The 19,054-nt window shown below is 36.9% G+C and overlaps 1 protein-coding gene across 6 annotated transcripts in view; it reads right to left on the reverse strand.

Annotated features, from left to right (window-relative positions):
• Positions 1 to 2,499: 2,499 nt before the first annotated feature.
• FBN2 (fibrillin 2) overlaps positions 2,500 to 19,054 on the reverse strand; it is a 169,152-nt gene continuing 152,597 nt past the window's right edge. For 5 of the 6 annotated variants that reach the window (XM_090130816.1, XM_031605304.2, XM_090130817.1 and 2 more), the window contains 12 exons: positions 18,492 to 18,614; positions 17,937 to 18,068; positions 17,106 to 17,231; positions 14,535 to 14,741; positions 13,091 to 13,216; positions 12,390 to 12,512; positions 12,125 to 12,241; positions 11,333 to 11,461; positions 9,654 to 9,773; positions 7,727 to 7,958; positions 5,946 to 6,105; positions 2,500 to 3,433 (listed from right to left, as the gene is read on the reverse strand). In XM_090130816.1, coding sequence (XP_089986942.1) covers positions 3,059 to 3,433; positions 5,946 to 6,105; positions 7,727 to 7,958; positions 9,654 to 9,773; positions 11,333 to 11,461; positions 12,125 to 12,241; positions 12,390 to 12,512; positions 13,091 to 13,216; positions 14,535 to 14,741; positions 17,106 to 17,231; positions 17,937 to 18,068; positions 18,492 to 18,614 — 1,970 coding nt within the window. In that variant the 3' untranslated portion in view covers positions 2,500 to 3,058. The remainder of the gene's footprint in view (positions 3,434 to 5,945; positions 6,106 to 7,726; positions 7,959 to 9,653; positions 9,774 to 11,332; positions 11,462 to 12,124; positions 12,242 to 12,389; positions 12,513 to 13,090; positions 13,217 to 14,534; positions 14,742 to 17,105; positions 17,232 to 17,936; positions 18,069 to 18,491; positions 18,615 to 19,054) is intronic. The other variant, XM_090130814.1, reaches the window with a different exon arrangement.

Consider the following 19,054-nt stretch of genomic DNA (forward strand, 5'->3'; position numbering starts at 1 on the left):
ACAGAGTGCTCAGAAGTAATTACTGAATGCTTAAATAGTCCCAAGCAGTACCCCCAGCAATGTAGTGGTTTGGAGAAATGGGTATAGGAGGTATACAAACATCTACAGTGATAAACTGGTTGGGGGGAAGTGGTTCTGCTTTGGATTTTTTCCTCAGAGCTGATTTTAAGTTTCAGATTTTATTTCAAGTGGATGTGAAGCTGAGGGGAGGATGAGGACAACTTTTCTCTGGGTACTGAGCTGCCTTATGCATTTTAAAGTAGTAGAGAGTGAAGTAAATGCCTTTTTTTTTTACAGTTTGTTGGCTAATTAACATGAGTGTATCTGATGGAAATTTCTAGCTTAGAAAAAAGGTCTGTAATGCTGATTTGTGCTCAGCTCCTTAAATCTGCTGTGTTCATAGTACTTGCAAAACCTCACTCTGTACACCAGTAAAATCCTCCAAAACTTGCAGCCTCAGCGGAGTCATTAGTAAGAGTGTTGCTACTATTTTCTCTCCTTCTTTGAGAGTTGGCAGCAGAGGATAATGCTCTACTGGGTTCAGTCTGACAGCTTTTCTTGCAGTAAGTGTTTCCTGGAAAGCTCCCATTTTGGACAAAGAGCAGCCCTCTTGGAAACTAGCTGTTAGAGCTGTTAAGACAGTGCTATACTGGATATATCTATCAGACTTCTAAAGAGCTTTTTATTTTTGTAGACTTCTGCTATGTTACCCAGAAGCTGCTTCAAATCAGAAAGAAATTTGCTGACAATATCTAAAGGTAATACCAAATAAGTCTTGTTCTGGGTAAAGTCATTCTGTGTTGTTTAAAATGATGCAATATTAAAGGTCAGATGAATCCAAACACTTCTATAGCCTTTAAGTAACACCAAGGGCAAGCAGATCAGTAACTGTAAGAATAATGCCGTAATGTCTGATCATTTTCTTTCGGGAGTGAAATTACTTAACAATGATCCAGTTTAATCCAGAATGGAATAAAAGGGACAGAGTTGCTTTCTGTAGTGATGTCTTTGTGGAAACCTTGAATACTTTACTAAAAAAAAAAGATTTTTTTTCATTTTTTCAATTTCAGGGCTGTGCGAAGAGGGGACTGCCAGCAAGCAGAAGTACTCGCATTGATGATCGTAACGTATCCTTTGTATTCAGAGATGATGGGGGATTTAGACTCTTAAATGCATTGGGAGTTTAAACTGTCACATTTTAATTGTGCTGGTCCATGACATTGATAAGCATAATCTTTGCGGGGCAGCCCCCTTAATCCTGCTGTATGATGAACTGTAATCAATGTAGAGTCCTAATTGCATAGCGATGATTTAGTTCCTATATTTAGGTCCTGTGCTGATAGAGGAACTAAGTCAGCAAATGCTGTATAACCTTATTCCTAAGTGCTGTATAACTTTAGTTCTAAGTGAAAAAGCATTTGCACCAAAACAACTCTCTTTTCTACCTCGGATGTCCTTCAAGTTTACAATTAGATGCTTCTTTACTCTAAAGAACATCAACATTTAAAAAAACCACAAACTACCCGAAAATAAGCTTTATTGCAAGAAAAGTGTCATACAAACCTACAAACAAAACTTTTCTTTTCTTACAAACATTTTAATAAAAATGTACTTTTTTTTGTTTTTTTCTTTTTTCAAAAATCCCCATAAAGAACAAAAGAAAAGAAAAACCACTGAGTATAAGTTGATAGTAATCTTTGGTCAGCACTGATATGTGACTGAAACAATCCTAGAGTCAGCGTGTGCTTTGGCTTTTTCACATATGAGATTCTGTTACGCAGCTGGTTACAAGCACCAGCTGTAAAAAAAGCACCATAGAGACATACACTTAACACATAATGGTACAACATTTTAAAAAAAAATTACTAAAGTAAACTAAATGTCAACTCATTGTACACACATCGTTCTTACAAAATAAGCTATGATAAAATGAGGCGTACGGTGTATAACTACAGTATTAATGAAACTTCTAACAAATGGATTTCAAATACACATTTTCCTTGTCTGCACTGCATAAATAGTTTGCACATATGGCAGTCCTGATACAGCTCTCAGTTTTTAGTAAATGCACCATTAACTCAAGCCAGCACCAAACAGTATGAAACATCATGTGTCCCTTTCAGAGTGAAGTTTTCTTCAGCTGCCTACAGTAATGCAAGTATGTAGAGCACCTTTTGTGAGAATGAGGTGTGTTAGCACGTGTGGTTCCTTGAGGTTATTGGAAGGAAGTACAGTACAGTTTGGTTCTGCATTCTAATGGTATTAAAAGCAGTCAAGGTATTTTGCTACAGTGGTTGTGCCTCTTACTTTATCTGATGTGGTTGATTCAGAAATACAATCCTATTAACCTGCTGTGAAACATGATTCTCTGCTGAGACTAGTATTGCAATTCATGTCCTTTAAGTCTTTTTTCCTTTGAAGACTCAAAGTTTTGCAAGAGCACTTTAGAATAGCTGGAAGATGTATCACAGTGCTCTTTCGCTCTGATAAATTTTAAAATTACTTATATACTATTTGAATGACTGGCACAAATACAAAAGGAAACATCTTTCAAATCTTTTTTTTTTTTTAAAGAAAGTACCACTAAAATGTTATACCTCAAATTTATAAATCTAAAGAAAAACAAGCACGTTTCCCTTTTTGTTTACATAATTTGTTATTTTCTCCATATATTACTGCATTAAAAATAAATAAACATCTATATTTTTTTATTAGGAACTATAGCAAAATACCCGAAGTGTTGCAGACTGCTAACAGGAAAAAAATAGCTCACATTTTTTGTGCCATTTAGTGCCATATGATGATCTCTCAAACTTTAGCTTTTTAATATACTTTTAAATTGAGGTTATATAAAAGATACAGTAATCATGATTGCCACAAGTAGCCCCTCTTGCAAGGGTGGTTCTGCAGTCTCCATAGAACAGAGAGAAGTCTTCCCTTCTCCCTTCATCCCCCAAAAGTCAGTGACTGTTCCAAAACCTATGAAAAGCAGATATGTTCAGGTGGGTAAATAGACAAACAGAAGTGACTGAAGAACTGGACTCAGTCTGGAAGATGGCTAGTAGAGTTCTAGCCACAGCCTCATTCTGAGAGCTTCCCCAAGCTCTCCAAGGAGGTAGTTGTCCTCATTGCTGTCTTCCAGCTTCTTTAGCTCCTTTTTCTTATATAGAGGAATGCTAGTGATTTCCAGTGTGTATGTTCCAGGCACTGACTTTTTCTTAGCTGTGTGCAAATAACTGAGTCCATCCCTCTGATGGATTCGAAAAATGCCATCATCATTGCCATGTGAGATGATGTAGCGCACATGGTTGGTAAGAGGCTCAATGGCTGGCATGAGTTGTAGGATGTGCTCCTTGCTGTCAAGCCTTGAAATGTTGACTCTCATCTTCAAAGGACTATCCATGTCCAGGCTTTCCAAGCTAACCTCCTCAATCTGAAGTAAAGGAAGAAAGGAAATTTAGAGCAGGAAAGGAACAGATATTTGTTTGCACTGAGAGAAGAATAGTCACTGCTTAGCAACAGTTGCTGCATTCCTCAAGCTCTAGCAGTAAAAGAAGCCATTGAAAATACTTTCCAGCTGGGAGAACTGCTCGATTTCATATAACACACCCTGTAAATCTTAAAGGCTTCTCTCACACGCTTAACAGGATAATTAAAGTTACAGCATCAAGTCTGTAGAGGGGGCTCAGATTTCAGTCTCCTTTCAGAATCTGTTTAACTTCACGCATGCAAAAAGTCCATGTAAAGAAGAGATATATGTTTAGTATTGAAGTTAAGGCTGTAAGAGAGGCACAGTCTTGTTCGTATGATCAGCTTCAGTGTGTAACATTACCGAAACAGAACAGACACAACACAACACTGTACAGAAACTCCCTGAAACTTGTGATAGAACTATTTAAATCAATCCTGGCTTCTAAAAAAGGCAAGCTCAGCACCTGGTGATGAAGTACAGTGATTCAAAAGTAAACCAAAGCAAGGAGAGAACTGCTGTATTGTTTGCTTTCTACAGAAGCAGCTGGTATGTATTGCTGTCCAAATTTCATTGTACGGAGAGGAGAGTGAGGTGAGAAGGAAACATACTGACATCGTTTTTCCGACAAATGATAGAATCGTTTGAATTGCAAGGGACATTTAAAGGTCATTCAGTCTAACTCCTCTGCAACGAACAGGGACATTTATAGCTACATCAATTGTGTGTTTTTTTTTTTTTTTTAAACAAAGCTTAAGTAGTCTCTGCTGCCATGTAAATCCATTCCAGAAGTATTAGTTGGGAATAAACTTGGGACTGGGAGGCTGAGAACAAGCGCAAAAGCCATCTATGAAAGAACAACACTTAAGTTCCCCAAAAATACACAGGCCTTAGACTTCTTCAGGAAACTTGATAATAAGTGAATATTCAGCCTAGTTGTCAAGATTACTTTTGCACTTTAAAAGATGGGAACAGATTCTTCCTTGTCTCTGAGGGAATTCAAATCACATGTGCATGCATATGTGAGCTACTTCGTAATGTAATTAAAAACGCATTGCAAAAATGTAAAATTTGTGACTAGGAACAGGTACGGAAGTGTAACAAATACCACACTCCATATACATCAAAATGATATGATTAAGGATAATAATTTATTTTCCTTGTAGTTTTATGATGTGAAATCTTCTTATGTCATTGCTGAGGTGCTAATAAATCTTAGTGCTATCAAACAGTAACAAGTAGATGTAATAATTCAGAACTAGATATGAAATTAACTATGCAACAGAAAAAGGTTTTTTCAAAACCACTAGGTGTTTCTGTGGTTGGTTGACCACAGAATTCAGATTAAAATACAGGAGTGGGAGTGGGGAGGGCAAGTGATATTTGTGTGAAATTTGTGTTTGCGTGAGAAAACCAATCATTTAAACGGTCAACATTATATTTTTTAAAGAAGAAATTGTATGACTGATGTCTTTTTTAGAAAGCCAACATGAGAACTGTCTTTGATGGCAACAATCATGCAAAATAGTGTGTACTGAGAGGGTAGCTTCTGGATTATTTGAAGTTCTTACACTTTTAAAAAGGAGGTTTGTTTACTTGTTCTTTCAGTATAACTTGTGTGTTCAGCACACCTTACTATTTAATTTGAGTGTTTGCATTTTGCCTGTTTGCATCATGCAGCTCTTGAACTCCTGAAGGAAACCTCTCCCCCACTAATGTCACTTTCCTAGTACCTACTGCAGATTCCAATACAGAAGCCAACAATATAAGACAACATTCTATCTTATAAAAGAGCCAGTGACAGATGTGCAAGTACACTTTTGTTTAACTTGAAACAAACACAGAAGTATCTAAATGGCGTAAATATTAGGGCTTGCCTTTTATGAGTATTCCATAATTTATGTTTGAAAAGTTAGAAGAACAATTTAAAAGTAAGAACGATTTAAAACAAAAGTTTAAATTTCTAACACCCTCAGCAATTTTGCAAATGTAGGAATTAAGCAAGGTCCTAATCAGCTAGGCCATGGACTCCGGTCCACCCACAACTACAGCCAACTAGGGGAAGTTACTTAGACTTTAGCAATCTGTAAGAAGATACATTTAGCTTCCAAGACTGCAGGATGCTGTCCTGACAGTAGAACAAACTGCAGACTGCAGAAATCACTACTGTCCCAGCTCTCTGTAATTACAGGAAAACTGAATTTGAGATATTCTGAGGAACTAGACCACATCTTAGACTAGAAAAGCTTTAAAAACTTCAGCTGTTGATAGCTGTTGAAGTCTTTCTGACTGTTAGAACATTCCTGCCAAGAAGGAAGTGTGAAAATTATGAAGCAAACAGGGAAAAACAGTTTTTTTTCCACTGAATGTAGCCTGTAATAAAACTCTCTCCACTTACTGACAAAGGTTAGCATTGAATCTCTGAAAATACCTTGAATTAAAACTGTTAATAGTACTTGGTTTTCCTGATACGTACAGTTTCATTAAGACTTCTCTTCCTTCTGTTGTCTTTTTTTGGATAGCCATTAATTTTGCACTCGTAACAGGCTTCAGGGGATAAAGCATTTTCTTCATCAGCATCTCCATCCACTGGCAGGTACTGGCCTTTGTTAAATCCCATCCCTGAGACACAGTGACTGTTGAATAAAAGCAGCTGTTTTAGTTTTTGCAGTTTTATGAACTGTTCAATTAAATGGAAAATGAGACATGTAATCTGTACTATGGTATTTGTATCCCTTCCTTTTCTCTTTCTTCACCAAGATGTCTGTGAATTGATTTTCTCTGCACTAGCAAATGAAATACATTCACATACTGAATGAAATGCAACCGCTGGCCGAAGGTATGTAAGTTTTTCTAATTTTTATATAAAAACTTTACAGATAACATGAAGAAGAAACAAAACAAAACCATTATTCCCTGACTTTTACAATAAAAATTTTAGTGTTTGTCATGTATCAGAATGATGTTGTGTTTAACATTCTGAGTTGACCACTGTGTCTTAAACCTCTTGTGCTGGGGTCCCCAGAACTGGATGCAGTAGTCCAGGCAGGGTCTCATAGGAGCAGAGTAGAGGGGCAGAATCACCTCCCTCAACCTTCTGGTCACACTTCTGTTGATGCAACCCATGATACAGTTGGCTTTCTGGGCTGCCAGCACACATTGCCAACACACATTGAGTCTTTCATCAACCAACACACCCAAATCCTTCTCCTCAGGGCTGCTCTCAAGCCATTCTCTGCCCAGCCTATATTTGCGCTTGGGATTGACTTTACCCAGGTGCCAGACTTTGCAGTTGGCCTTGATGAACTTCATGAGGTTTGCCTGGGCACCTCTTGAGCCTGTCCAGGTCCCTCTGGATGGCATCCCTTCCCTCTAGCTTGTCAACTGCACCACTCAGCTTGGTGTTCTTTGCAAACTTGCTGAGGGTGCACTCAATTCTGCTGTCCATATTGCCTACAAAGATGTTGAATAACATCAGTCTCAACTGATCCCTAAGGAACACTACTTGTCAGCAATTTCCACTTGGACATTGCGCTGTTGACCACAACTCTGAGTGCCACCACCCAGTCAATTCCTTATCCAGCAAGTAGTCCATCCATCAAATCTATTTTTCTCCAATCTGGTGATCAGGATGTCATGCAGGACAGTGCTAAACACTTTGCATGAGTCCAGGTAGATGATGTCAGTTGTTCTTCCTTTATCCAATGACACTGTAACTCCATCATAAACGGCCACCACGTTTGTCAGGCATGACTTACCCTTGATGAAGCCATGTTGATTACCACCAATCACACCACCTTTATTTTCCATGTGTGTTAGCAGGTCCTTCAGGAGGATCTGCCAGGCACAGAGGTCACACTGACTGGCCTATAGACCCCAGAACTTTTTTTCCTTTCTTGAAAATGAAATGAGGCTATGCTTCCCCTTTTCCAGTCAGTGGAAACGTTATCAGACTGCCTTGACCTTTCAAATATGATGCACAGTTCTTGTGATGATACTGGCAGAAACAGCAGAACTAACTGTACAATGTTGATTACATGTTAGATATGAAATGGGTGTCACAATGCAGGTAATTTTTTTTTAAATGCCAGAGATAATTATTTACTGCCTGTGTATATCGTTCACAAGAAGTGTAGAAAAAAAAACATGAGTCAGTAGCTTGTCCTTCATTTGCTTTTCAGTCTAACTGTTCTGCCATTCTGCCTTTTTGTCACCCTTTGAATGAGTCTAATGAAATACTGTGTGTGATATACTCACCCTTGTCCAACTCTGTAATAGCCTGGTGGACAGCCACAAAGATAACCACCTTCAGTGTTGGAACAACCATAATTGCAGGGGTTCTTGGCAGAAGAACATTCATTAACATCATGGCATGCACTGGAGAACTGGTCATAAGAAAATCCTGAAGGGCAGGCACACTTAAAACTTCCAAGTGTGTTGTAGCAAGAAGCAGAGCCACATGTGTTAGGATTGGAACACTCATTTTCATCTAGAAAATAAACAAAAATGTACTGATACCTTCTAACCTGGACAGACATCAGACTGGCACAACGTAGCTAACAAATCAAAACATATGCAAGTCCTTGGGCTCTGCTACATCCTTCACCTTATTACAAAGATGTGGTTCAGAAATTAAAAAATACAATGGACAAAGTCCCAAACATTAACAGCTGGTAAAGATGTTTTGGGATATTGTTACTTCCAAGCTTTTTCCCAAAGCTCTGCTTTCCTTGAAAGCATATCTCCAGTTCTGCTAAGGGGTCCATGCCAATGCTCTTTTTATCCTGGCAGGATATATTCCTATCACGTGAGATTCACAGAAGAGAAACGAGTTGGAACTCCAGTCATGCTTGGTCTGTAGTAGTGTCAATGGTTAACTAGAGATAAGGTGGAGGTAGCACATATTTGTAGTAGAAATCCGCAGGTTCTGTGAGGGGAAAGACAATCTGAATAGCCACATCAAATGACAGAGAAACCAAGAACTGTTACCACCTTATGGGTGGTAAGATACAGACATGGGTCCTCCACATAGTCGAACTAATTTGGCTGCAGGTTATCTTGTGAAAAATGAGTGAGGAAAGTAGCTTGTTGCATTTGATAACTGGTAGGTATTCTGCTTACTTTATTTATCTTAGCAAGGTACTGATTCCCTGTATGTGTCTTCTCCAACATCAGTGGTGCATTTTCTACCATTTTGCCAGCAGTTACGGTAAGTCATGTTCTTTTGAGGACTATCCATCTTAATTCTACATTCAGTGACTGCTGCTGTACTGGAGATTTGTGAGAATTGTTACCTGTGTGTTCCTCCTTTTTTTATTGAAGAGTAGTATTAAGGAGTGATGGCTGGATCTTAAGAAAAACTATGTGGTGTACTATTTAGTGCAAAGCACATGTAAAAAAGCTGATTTTGATGTGTGACAGAATAGTAAGATTAGCCAAGATTAGTTCAACATCACTACTCACAGCCATCCTCTGATTACTGCACCATACAGGATGGGTAGTTTGGCAGTGCTGGTTTTTATTTGTATTTTTCGATTTCTTAGATTCCATATGATATGAGAATTGGCTTAGTTCAGGAAACACAGAGACGAAACAATGGACGGAATGAGCCAAATGTGGAAGAAAACCGCTAAGCAGATTAATTTGTTCTTATTGCCTGCCCAATGAACTAATGAAAGCCTTCACACTGTATTTTTGAAGAAGGAAATCCTTAGTTATTATGTTGGTATTTTTTCTCCCTTTTTACTGTAGAATCTGCTCTGCATTATTCCCAAAAAGCTAATGATGGTGAGTGATTCTTATTCATGAAAAGCTGGATTTTTTTAACTCCAACAAAGCTACTTGCTTTAAGCCTGAATTGAAGGAATTCAAGGGACACCTTTCCTCCTTTCTAAGATGAGGATTTTCCTGAGGAGAAGAGAGTCAGAGCAGGAGAGACACCTTGTCACAGAGAGCTTTAACAATATGAATATGATGAATATATTATAAATATGTATGCTTTCTCTGTCTTGTCATTGATCTACACTGGGAGTATGAAGTGGATGAAGGGGAGAGAAATTAAAAAACTACATGCGTACATATCCTTTGCAGACACGCACAGTGTCCATTCCTCTCCTCACTGTCACTGTAATCACAAGTACAGTTTTGCTCTTTAAATGTATTTTTTGTTCGTTTGTTTCCTTACCAACACACTGATTCCATTGGTAATGTTGAATATACCCTTGTGGGCATCCACATCTGTATCCACCTAGGATGTTTTGACAGCCATGCTGGCATCTATGATTTCCATCGCATTCATCCACATCTTTGCATTTGGGAGAGAAGTAGAACATGAAATAATTACATCAATGTATATGTTGTAAAATATGTTACTCACTTCGAAGACCAGCCAAACACCAGTATTTGTGACAAAGGAATACTGTTCTAAGCTGTTGAGGCTGTCTGTTTGGAAAGCCTGATGCTCAATTCATGTAGAGTTCTTCCTATCAATCAATAATCAAGTAGTTTTTGAACCTTTACATGACTCAAATTTGGAGAAGAAAGACTATTCTGTGTAATCACACAGTGTTGCTTTGATGCTATGTTTGAAACACAATTGGAATTGGACTTCAGTTTTCAAACCAACTCTGCAGGACTAAGCCTTAAGTTTCCTATAACACTCTGAAGTGTTTGAATGTGAGGAACACAGCAAGTTTGGCTGTAGTACAGTCATTAACCTTAGCAATTAAAAAGAAGAAGCTATCCAAAAAGTCTGTGATCAATATGTAAATAATGGAGACAGCCACAAATAAAACTGAAATGTAAAAACATGACAATCTGAAATACTGTCTGCTATAATAAGTATATACCAAACCACTGCAAGTAGACAAGTGTGTCAGGTACAGCTTGCAATGCCAGTAAAAACTTAAAAAATGATACCACAAATACTAAATTACACTCCAATTGTCCACAGCTGTCCACAAATTCCATGGAATTGGGATGTCCCTAAATCTGAAATCCAGAAAACCACACCAGGTGTGCTTTCATGAGTAAGCGCACATATAGCAGTTCTGATAGTCCAGATAGTTACATATTTTGTGAATGCTTTGGTACATGTAATTTAGTTTTGTTTCATGGCTAATGGTTAAAGTATGCAAGAAGGATTAATGTACTTGAAGAGAACAGAGTAAACTTGACAGATGACAATGCTTTCTACAACTTCTGGCTGGGCATATGCTGCATTTTTACTCTACAGATACACTCCAAATATCAATTCCTATTTTAAATACTTTCATCAAAGTAACTGATGTTTTGACACGTCATAAATGCGTATACTTCTTCCTTTTTTCTTTGTTCACTATCTAAAACCCTTTAAAGACACTGGAGCTCTGGAATCCAGATTTCTCAACTGGGGTTCCTTTTTGGACCAAGAAAGATAGAGCTATAAAAGAAGACATGTAGGGATTTTAGAATTTGATATCAGATACCTTCAGGAAGATGATTACAGTTAGGAAAAAAAGTAGTTGAGATTCCTGTCAGAGTACATGAAAATTGAAAAAAAAAAAAAAAAAAAAGGATTTTTGATGCATAAGCCTTATGTGAAAGTGACAACACTCTGAAAAGAGTTATTTGAGAGTCTAACTAGTCCTTTTTAATTCTAGCATGTTTGAAAAAGAGTAAGGCAGTACATTCTTACATACATGTTTTAAATACCTCAAACATATTCCAATTTATTATAGGTATATACTTTTACTTTGTCTGCTGATCTGTTTTATGAATGTGATTATCTTTGACATCTTGGACATAGGACCAACTATACACAGAGACATGGTATTTTTTATGGTATATTTGCACCATAAAAATAAATTGATCTTCACTAGTTACCTTCACAGTTTAATCCAGTAGAATCCAGAGAAAATCCCCTTTGGCATTCACAGGTAAAACTTCCTGGAGTGTTTTGGCAAATTCCTTTCGACCCACAGAGTGATGGCTGAGAACCACATTCGTTGTTGTCTTAAAAATAGCATAGAAAAAATGATAGTATCCCTTGGGATAAGATGTTAAGCATGTTCATAAAACACATTTTTAGAGGCTGAAAACCACAGAGATGCAAAAATTGATTTTAACAATGTTGCTTTTCATATTCAAATTTCAGATGATCTGATGACTCATGGAGAGCTATAAATACTTAATAAATTGTAAGCACAGGTTATAATTCATTTATGAGTCTGGAAGTCCAAGGTACGTAATTGCTGACGGAGGAAAAATGCTGCACCTCTGTATTAGCTTAACTAAAATAGTTCCAGTGGCAAGATTCAGATGCTTAAGATCTAAAGACATCTGTATCTATTAAAGAAGAAAAGGCAGTATGTTTTTCTTTTAACTACATTTTAAATCAGATTTTAATATTTTACTCCTTTGCATCCATGTGGTTATACTTAGAACATAATAACATGTATTAAATAGATATAACTGTTTATTAAGCAAGAAAATACAGTTGGTGGATACCCTTTTTTTTCTTTAACTGTAATTGCTGCTTTTCAAGACTTGCTTTCTGGACTGCTGATATTATTGCTTCAAATTAGCACTGCTTATACATTGAAAAATTCATGGATAAAAATTGACAATGTTCCTTTTAGAGAAAAACTGATGCAAGAAAATTTCTGTTTTTCTTACCAATACAAGCTGTGTGATGTTGAGTAAAACCAGGTGGACATTTGCACGTGAAGCCTCCAAGGGTGTTGACACAGAGAAACTGACAATTGTGTTGTTTAGTTTGACATTCATCAAGATCTGAAAGTAAGAGGAGTTGCTGTCTTACGAAAAGCCAACACAAAGAGGTACACTTAGTCTAACTTGGAAAAATAATCACACTTCAAAATTGTTTCATTTTCAATCAAAGTGCAATAAAGTTGAAATTACTGTGTTTAAATTCCCTTACCTTTACACGTCTTTCCATCTTCTTGAAGGATGTAGCCTCGAGGACATGAGCATTGATAGCTCCCTTCAGAATTTTTGCAGATAAAATTGCATGGTTTAGGAGACTGTGAGCATTCATCGAGATCTAAAGAGAGAAACTGTTAAGTATTTCTCATACTGGTTTGTTTGAAATGTGCTTCCTGAAAACTTGATTTAACAGAAAATTGTTTGTAGATAAAGCATCTGATTTACACTTTCGCAGGGTTTTCATTTGTTTCCCTACTGTCACCATGCAGTCTCCGTGGAGTTGCCATACAGTGGCAGAGTTAAACACTAGAGTGACAGTGACATTAATATTTTCATTTACAGACAAAGGATTCCTTTTCAGGCATACTATAATATACTTATTTGAGTTAACCAATAGGAAAATGAACCAGTAAGTTCTTCTGTCAGTCAAAATGGTTATACAGCTGGAACATATTTCAGTGTTCATTCTACTGCAGAAATACTGCCAATATAGCTTGTTTCCCCATTTTGCAAAATGAAATATAAAACCAAACAGGCATATTAGGAAGACAAATAAATAAAAGAGGAAAGAGATAAAGAGATAAAAACCACTTTGACACACAGAGGCTTACAAAGGGTGACTGAGAGTTGCATTGTGTAATGATGCGTCAATTATTTAAAAAAAAAAAAAAATAGACTTAAGAGGGTGAATCTTACCCACACAAGATGTGCTGCTTATGTCAGTTGTATAGCCAACTTTGCAAAAGCAGCGGAATGAGCCCATAGTGTTGATACACTGTCCATGTCTACAAAGGTTTGGCATGACTTTACATTCATCAATATCTGTAAAGAAAATTACATTAAATATGTAATCTTTTAAAAAATAAGCATTAGCTTTGAATTTGACACCTGCCATTCACTCTTCCTTTTGAATCAAAAATATGAAGAAAAAAGAGCAGGTTTTACCAATGGCCTTCTCAGCATGGGTTAGGCTGCACTTGGAGTACTGTGTCCAGGTCTGGGCTCCCCCCCAACACAGGACAGATGTGGATATACTGGAAAGAGTTCAGAGGAAGCCACCAAGATGACAAAGTGACTAGCACACTTCTCCTACGATGAAAGCCTGAGAGTGCTGGGATGTCCAGACCAGAGAAGAGGAGGCACATGGGAGACCTTATAAATGTCTGTAAGCACCTGAAGGGAGGGTGCAAAGAGGATGAAAGGCTCTTACTAGTGTGCCCAGTACCATGACAAGAGGCAGTGGGAACAAACTGGAGCACAGGAATTTACCTCTGAAAACCAAGAAACACTTCTGTGCTGTGCTAGTGACGTAGCACTGTCACAGACTGCCCAGAGAGGCTGTGGAATCTCCTCCTTGGAGATTCCACAGCCACCTCGATGTGGTCCAGGGCACCTTGCTCTGGGTGTCCCTGCTGGAGCACAGGTTGGGCCTGATGGACCCAGAAGTCCTTTCCAAACCTAACCGTTCTGTGATTCTGCACAATGCCATGGAAATGTTACTGGGAAAGAGGAAGAAATGCTCTCTTTTTCAGTTTTTCCGCAGTTCCTCATCATCATGCTTCTGACGATAACTTTACCCTTTCTTTATCTTTCAAAATGGGCCTGAACACACAGGCAAAGATTCTTGAAACTTTCACTATCATTTTCTACATCAAAATTTCCTGCTATTTCATTGCATAATCTGTTTCCAGTTTTGTTCAATCAGAAAAAGACCCTATATGTAGAAGTGAATTTTGTTATGAGCAGTATGATTTTTTTTTCACCACAACTTAAAAATTATGTGTAAATACCAACTACAAAGCATTCAGTGAAACAGCTATTAGAGTAACTGCTGTTGCCTTTTGCCTTATGTGTAAAAATTCCCAGTATTCAAAAGCTTTGGGTCCATTTCTTGCTTTCAGTTACTGGTTGATCCTTCCTTAGATCCCAACCCTGAAAATTATGCACAGCTGTGAGTATTTCTAGTGCAGCTACTGTTTAAAGATGTTTTTAATTTCTGGTCATGCAACAGCATTCGAAAAATCAAACTGTTGTTTCAGAGGAAATTCTTCGAAGTAGCTTCAAAGGGGATACTGCATTTTCTTAAGAATGTGAGTGAATTCCTTTTCCATTTTCTACCTCCTTTCATCTCTGCAAATACCTCTTCCATCTGTAGTATATCCTGGTCCATGTGGACAGAGTTTCTTGTATTGGGTGGTTCCAGGAAGTGGGCAGAGCTCACACTGGTTACCCCAGCCCCGGCCTCCATCACAGCAGCACTCAGATTTAGTGACAAGATTCCGGCTGCTTGAGGCCATCTGACACATTGTCTGTAAAACTTCAGCAAAACAAAAGCCTTGGCGATTATCTGTAAAGAAAAAATGGGAGTATCAAGAAAGGGTAGGAGATAAACATCTGAGCTATTAAGCATCTGATGTCTTATTCTGGCTCTCTGTCAACTCATGCAAGCAGTAAATTATTAGCAACAACTCTGTGAAGTCTGTTTTGACTTAGCCTTTCAAAAACTTGACATGTCTTCTGAACATCTGTGATTCCAAGTTTATTCCAGACATCCTTGAAGTTCAATACCTGTATGACTTGGTATGAGTTGTACTTCTAGGAAGGATATGGCCAGAGGCATACCTGGCAAGCTTGCTTGATACTAAAATAAGTTGGAAACCAAACTGAGCTCCCACTTAAGCTACCTATGTTTGGCTCGTATTTAATAGATTTTCTCAGAATTGGGGCTCTTGGGGTTGGGCTACTGTTTTGTTTTGTTTATGTTTTGTTTTATTGGCCAAAATAGCACATCGGATCATCTGTAGCTTGATACGATTTACATGTCAAAATACTTAGCATTTATGAGTCTCCATGCAATTCACTAGTCTTTTTTAGTGACACTACTAGTTTGAAGGCTGGAAAAACATATTTATATAACCATACTGTTTATCTCCTCTTCTTAATCAATTTTCCTTTATTTTTGAAAGTTTTTATTAGTACCTGTCTATCACGAAAGATGAGTAAAACTACACAATCGTTCCCTCCTTTGCATTTGTTTCAAACAGGCATCTGAAGAGAGTTCCCAGCTTCCAGTTATCATGGAAATTCTAAATTTTGCAGTAACAATACTTCTAAATAGGTTATGTCCCTTGTCTAATATGTTAATTACAATGGAAATACTGTCAACTACAGTCTGATGCTAATGTTTCTAAAGGAAAGATGTTTTCTGGTCTTAAAGCTTAAATTCTTTCATACCCCTCTGAAACTGTACATTTCTGAACACCACGCCGACCTTCTGGTTTACAAGTATAGGAATATAATCTGTAGATTTTATACATGAATTAGGTGAAATGTGATCTTTGCCTTTAAATGAAAGTTGCTTTGGGCTCATATGATAAAGCTGTCCTCGTGGAAAACACTACTTGTGTGAGATACTGCGTTTGCTGTGGGGATTTGCAGGACTCAGTAGATTTCTGTTCCCGTAGATAGGTATTTTGTGTAGATCTTTAAGGCCTGTGTACCTTAAAATCCTATCGTGCTTTGTCCCTGACTTGAGATTGAATATATTTTAATGTGAGCAGAATATATTTTTAAATAGTATACACTAAGATTTAATGTTTGTGCTTTAATTCTGAAGATATAGTTTGCTTCTGTCAGACTCATTTTTCAGTCATGTCTCATCTGGACAGCGTTAAAGAAAAAACAGTAACAAGCAAACTAACCCAAAGCATAGTTTTCAAAAAATAATGCATGTATATATGTGTATATACATAAAAAAATATATGAAACCAATAATGAAAGCAGGATATTTCCTTGCCAGTAATGACTGGCTGGAGTTAACAGCCTGCAGCAGCCTTTTTCCATCTGGTCCTAATCCTTAGGAAATACCCTGTACTTCGAATATTATTGCCTTGCCATGAAGTCAGCACGCTACTAATGACAACTTACAGACAGCTGGCTATACAGCATATACATAGTATATATAGAATACCTCAGTATTCTAATTGAATCTAAGTATTTTAATGCAAGTACTTTATGTACTTCTACATACTCCTGCAGTTTCACATGCTGGTGTTGTAAAACACTTTCATGACACTGGTCATGAAAATCTTAATATTCTGCAGTTCTGTTTGATTTTTAAAAGCAGAATAAGTAATTTCATAGTGCAAATGGCAAGTCTGAGCATATTGATAAAGAATAAGGTTGATGAATATTCAGTCTTTCATTGGTATTTAATGTGCAGGCATGCCTCAATAACTTCTAAATATATTCTGCTATTTTTTGTGACATTCTTATATTTTTTATTCATATTCATGGTCTCCATTAACAATACAGAATATTCTAGTTGAAATACTATGGTGATTAAAATAATGTTCTCATCATGGAAACATTTCAGTTTGCTATGCATTCCAGTTTGTAATCTATCCAAGGTAACTAAATCCTGCTTCTTTAAAAGTAAGTAATTTGTCTGGATAGCAGCATGTTTATGCAATTTGGAATTTAGATGTAAGGCCCCTGAAAGCTCAATTCAGCCCACATTCTCAAGATCCATCCATTATTTAATATTTTATCATTTAATGTGATTTCATTGCACTAATTAATTAGAAAACATTATTTGATTTATTCACATAAGAGCAGAAGCTGTACTCAGAAACCTAATCTAAACTCCGGATCCTTAACTGCTTTTATATTCTTTGATATAAGGTGGAATGTATACGAAAATGGCACTTACCAAGACACTCGATGCCTGATGGGCTTGACAGGAATCCTTCATTACATTCACATCGGTAGCTCCCAATAACATTCATACAACGACCGTTCTCACAGATACCTGGCTTGGTACGGCATTCATTTTCGTCTTTACAAAAATACCAAATGCAAGTTCTTGTTACAAGAAAACGGATTTGCAGAATGCATTCAGCATTTTGCATAATATTTGCAAGAAGTGGAAAAATCAACAACTGATCAAGCAGAAGAAAGACTTTTGTTATTCCATGCCTTGTATTCTGCATCTAGGATGAAGGCTCTGCTCCTATATTCTCTGCATACATAGTGAACAGAGATTTTGAACTATAGTAGTATCCACATCACTTGCTCTTTGTGGCTTTTATATATATAAAACCTAACAGTTACATGAAAATTTCATAGTTCTAATTCTTTAAGGAACTGCCACATTATTTATAGACAGTATTACTGTTGAAGGAAATGTAACTTTTTATTTACATTAATTTTTCTTCTTACTTACCAGATAAGGTCACTTTCATCTGGCTACTTAATACTTTAAATCTAACAAGTGTCTGAAAACCTTCCTGATTTTGTTGGACAAATAAAGAAACAAAAACAAAGGTTTCCTTCCAAAACACTTCCTAGTCCATTAGGATTACATTAGGATTACTAAGGCTCAAGTCTTGAAAATACAAAGTAAGTTTAAGATGTTGAATACCAACAGATATCTTAAGCGTCCTTTATGAACTGCTACTTTCAAGTTCATTAAACACAGATACAGAGAATTGTTTGCTTGTTGGAATTGCATCAGATGTCTTCTTTCTTTTCTAAGCTTTACCTGTACAGCCTTCTCCATCAGGTCTCCGGATCATTCCAGGAGGACAAATGCACATGAAGGTACCAATCAAATTTTTGCACATCATGCCTCTTGATTCACAGTCATGGAGACCTTCAGCACATTCATCTAGATCTGTAAAAATACATTTATTTTGTGTTTGAACATCTTTGCAATTAGTTAGTTACTGAAAACAACAAGCATTTTCTCAAGAAAAAGGACATCTAGACTTTCCTAGCAGACAAGAATTGAAAAAAAATCTGAGAGCTATGCTTAACTGCATAGAAATAATCTTTCTAAGTTGTTAAAAGATGAACTTCATCATCTTGATGTTCCTGTCTTTATACCCCACAGCAAGAATACACAAAGCACTAGATAATGGTCTTATGTAAATTTTGTCTTATTTAAGTTTTTAAAGAGAAAATAATCATCTGCTGTTTGCTGCATTTCTCTGAGAGAATGAATGTAAGATGCACAGAAATATCTGGAATACTCTTCAGCTGACACAAGATGATGTGATGATGGGAGGTGGGGAGAAGTTTACATTTCAGTCATTACCTTTGCACATCTTTTGGTCTTCTCTCAGTTCATAGCCAACTGGACAGGTGCATTCATAGAACCCGTACGTATTGATACATCGAAAAGCACACAGCAAGGGGTTCTGAGCACACTCATTTATATCTGAACAGAAAGGAATAAAAACATCATTTTCCTCAAAGTTTTAAAACAATCAACTGGAAATGTTTATACTTTACTCCTATTGTCACCTAAAACTATCAAAAACATAACATAATTTTTAAAACAGAAAGTTGTGGATATCCGGTTTTGATTAAGTAGAGGAACGTGAAGGAAGCTCTGCATAAGAACAGTGACACCATAATATGGACTTACTTAAACTTAGAATGACTTAGATTCTCATTAAATGAAATTTAATGATGAGAATTGTCAGCTTTTTTTTCAACTTTAAGAATATGAATTCTTGCTTTGGAAAGCAAACTAATTGATTCATAAGTGATTCATGAAAAATATAAAATAAAATTTGTATGAAGGATCCTGTTAAGGATCTGATGAAAACAGAATTCCACACTATGAAAAATAAGAGGTATTTATTCAAACTAACA

The sequence above is a fragment of the Phasianus colchicus genome, chromosome Z (assembly GCF_987193195.1).
Source record: "Phasianus colchicus chromosome Z, bPhaCol1.hap1.1, whole genome shotgun sequence".
NCBI lineage: Eukaryota > Metazoa > Chordata > Aves > Galliformes > Phasianidae > Phasianus > Phasianus colchicus.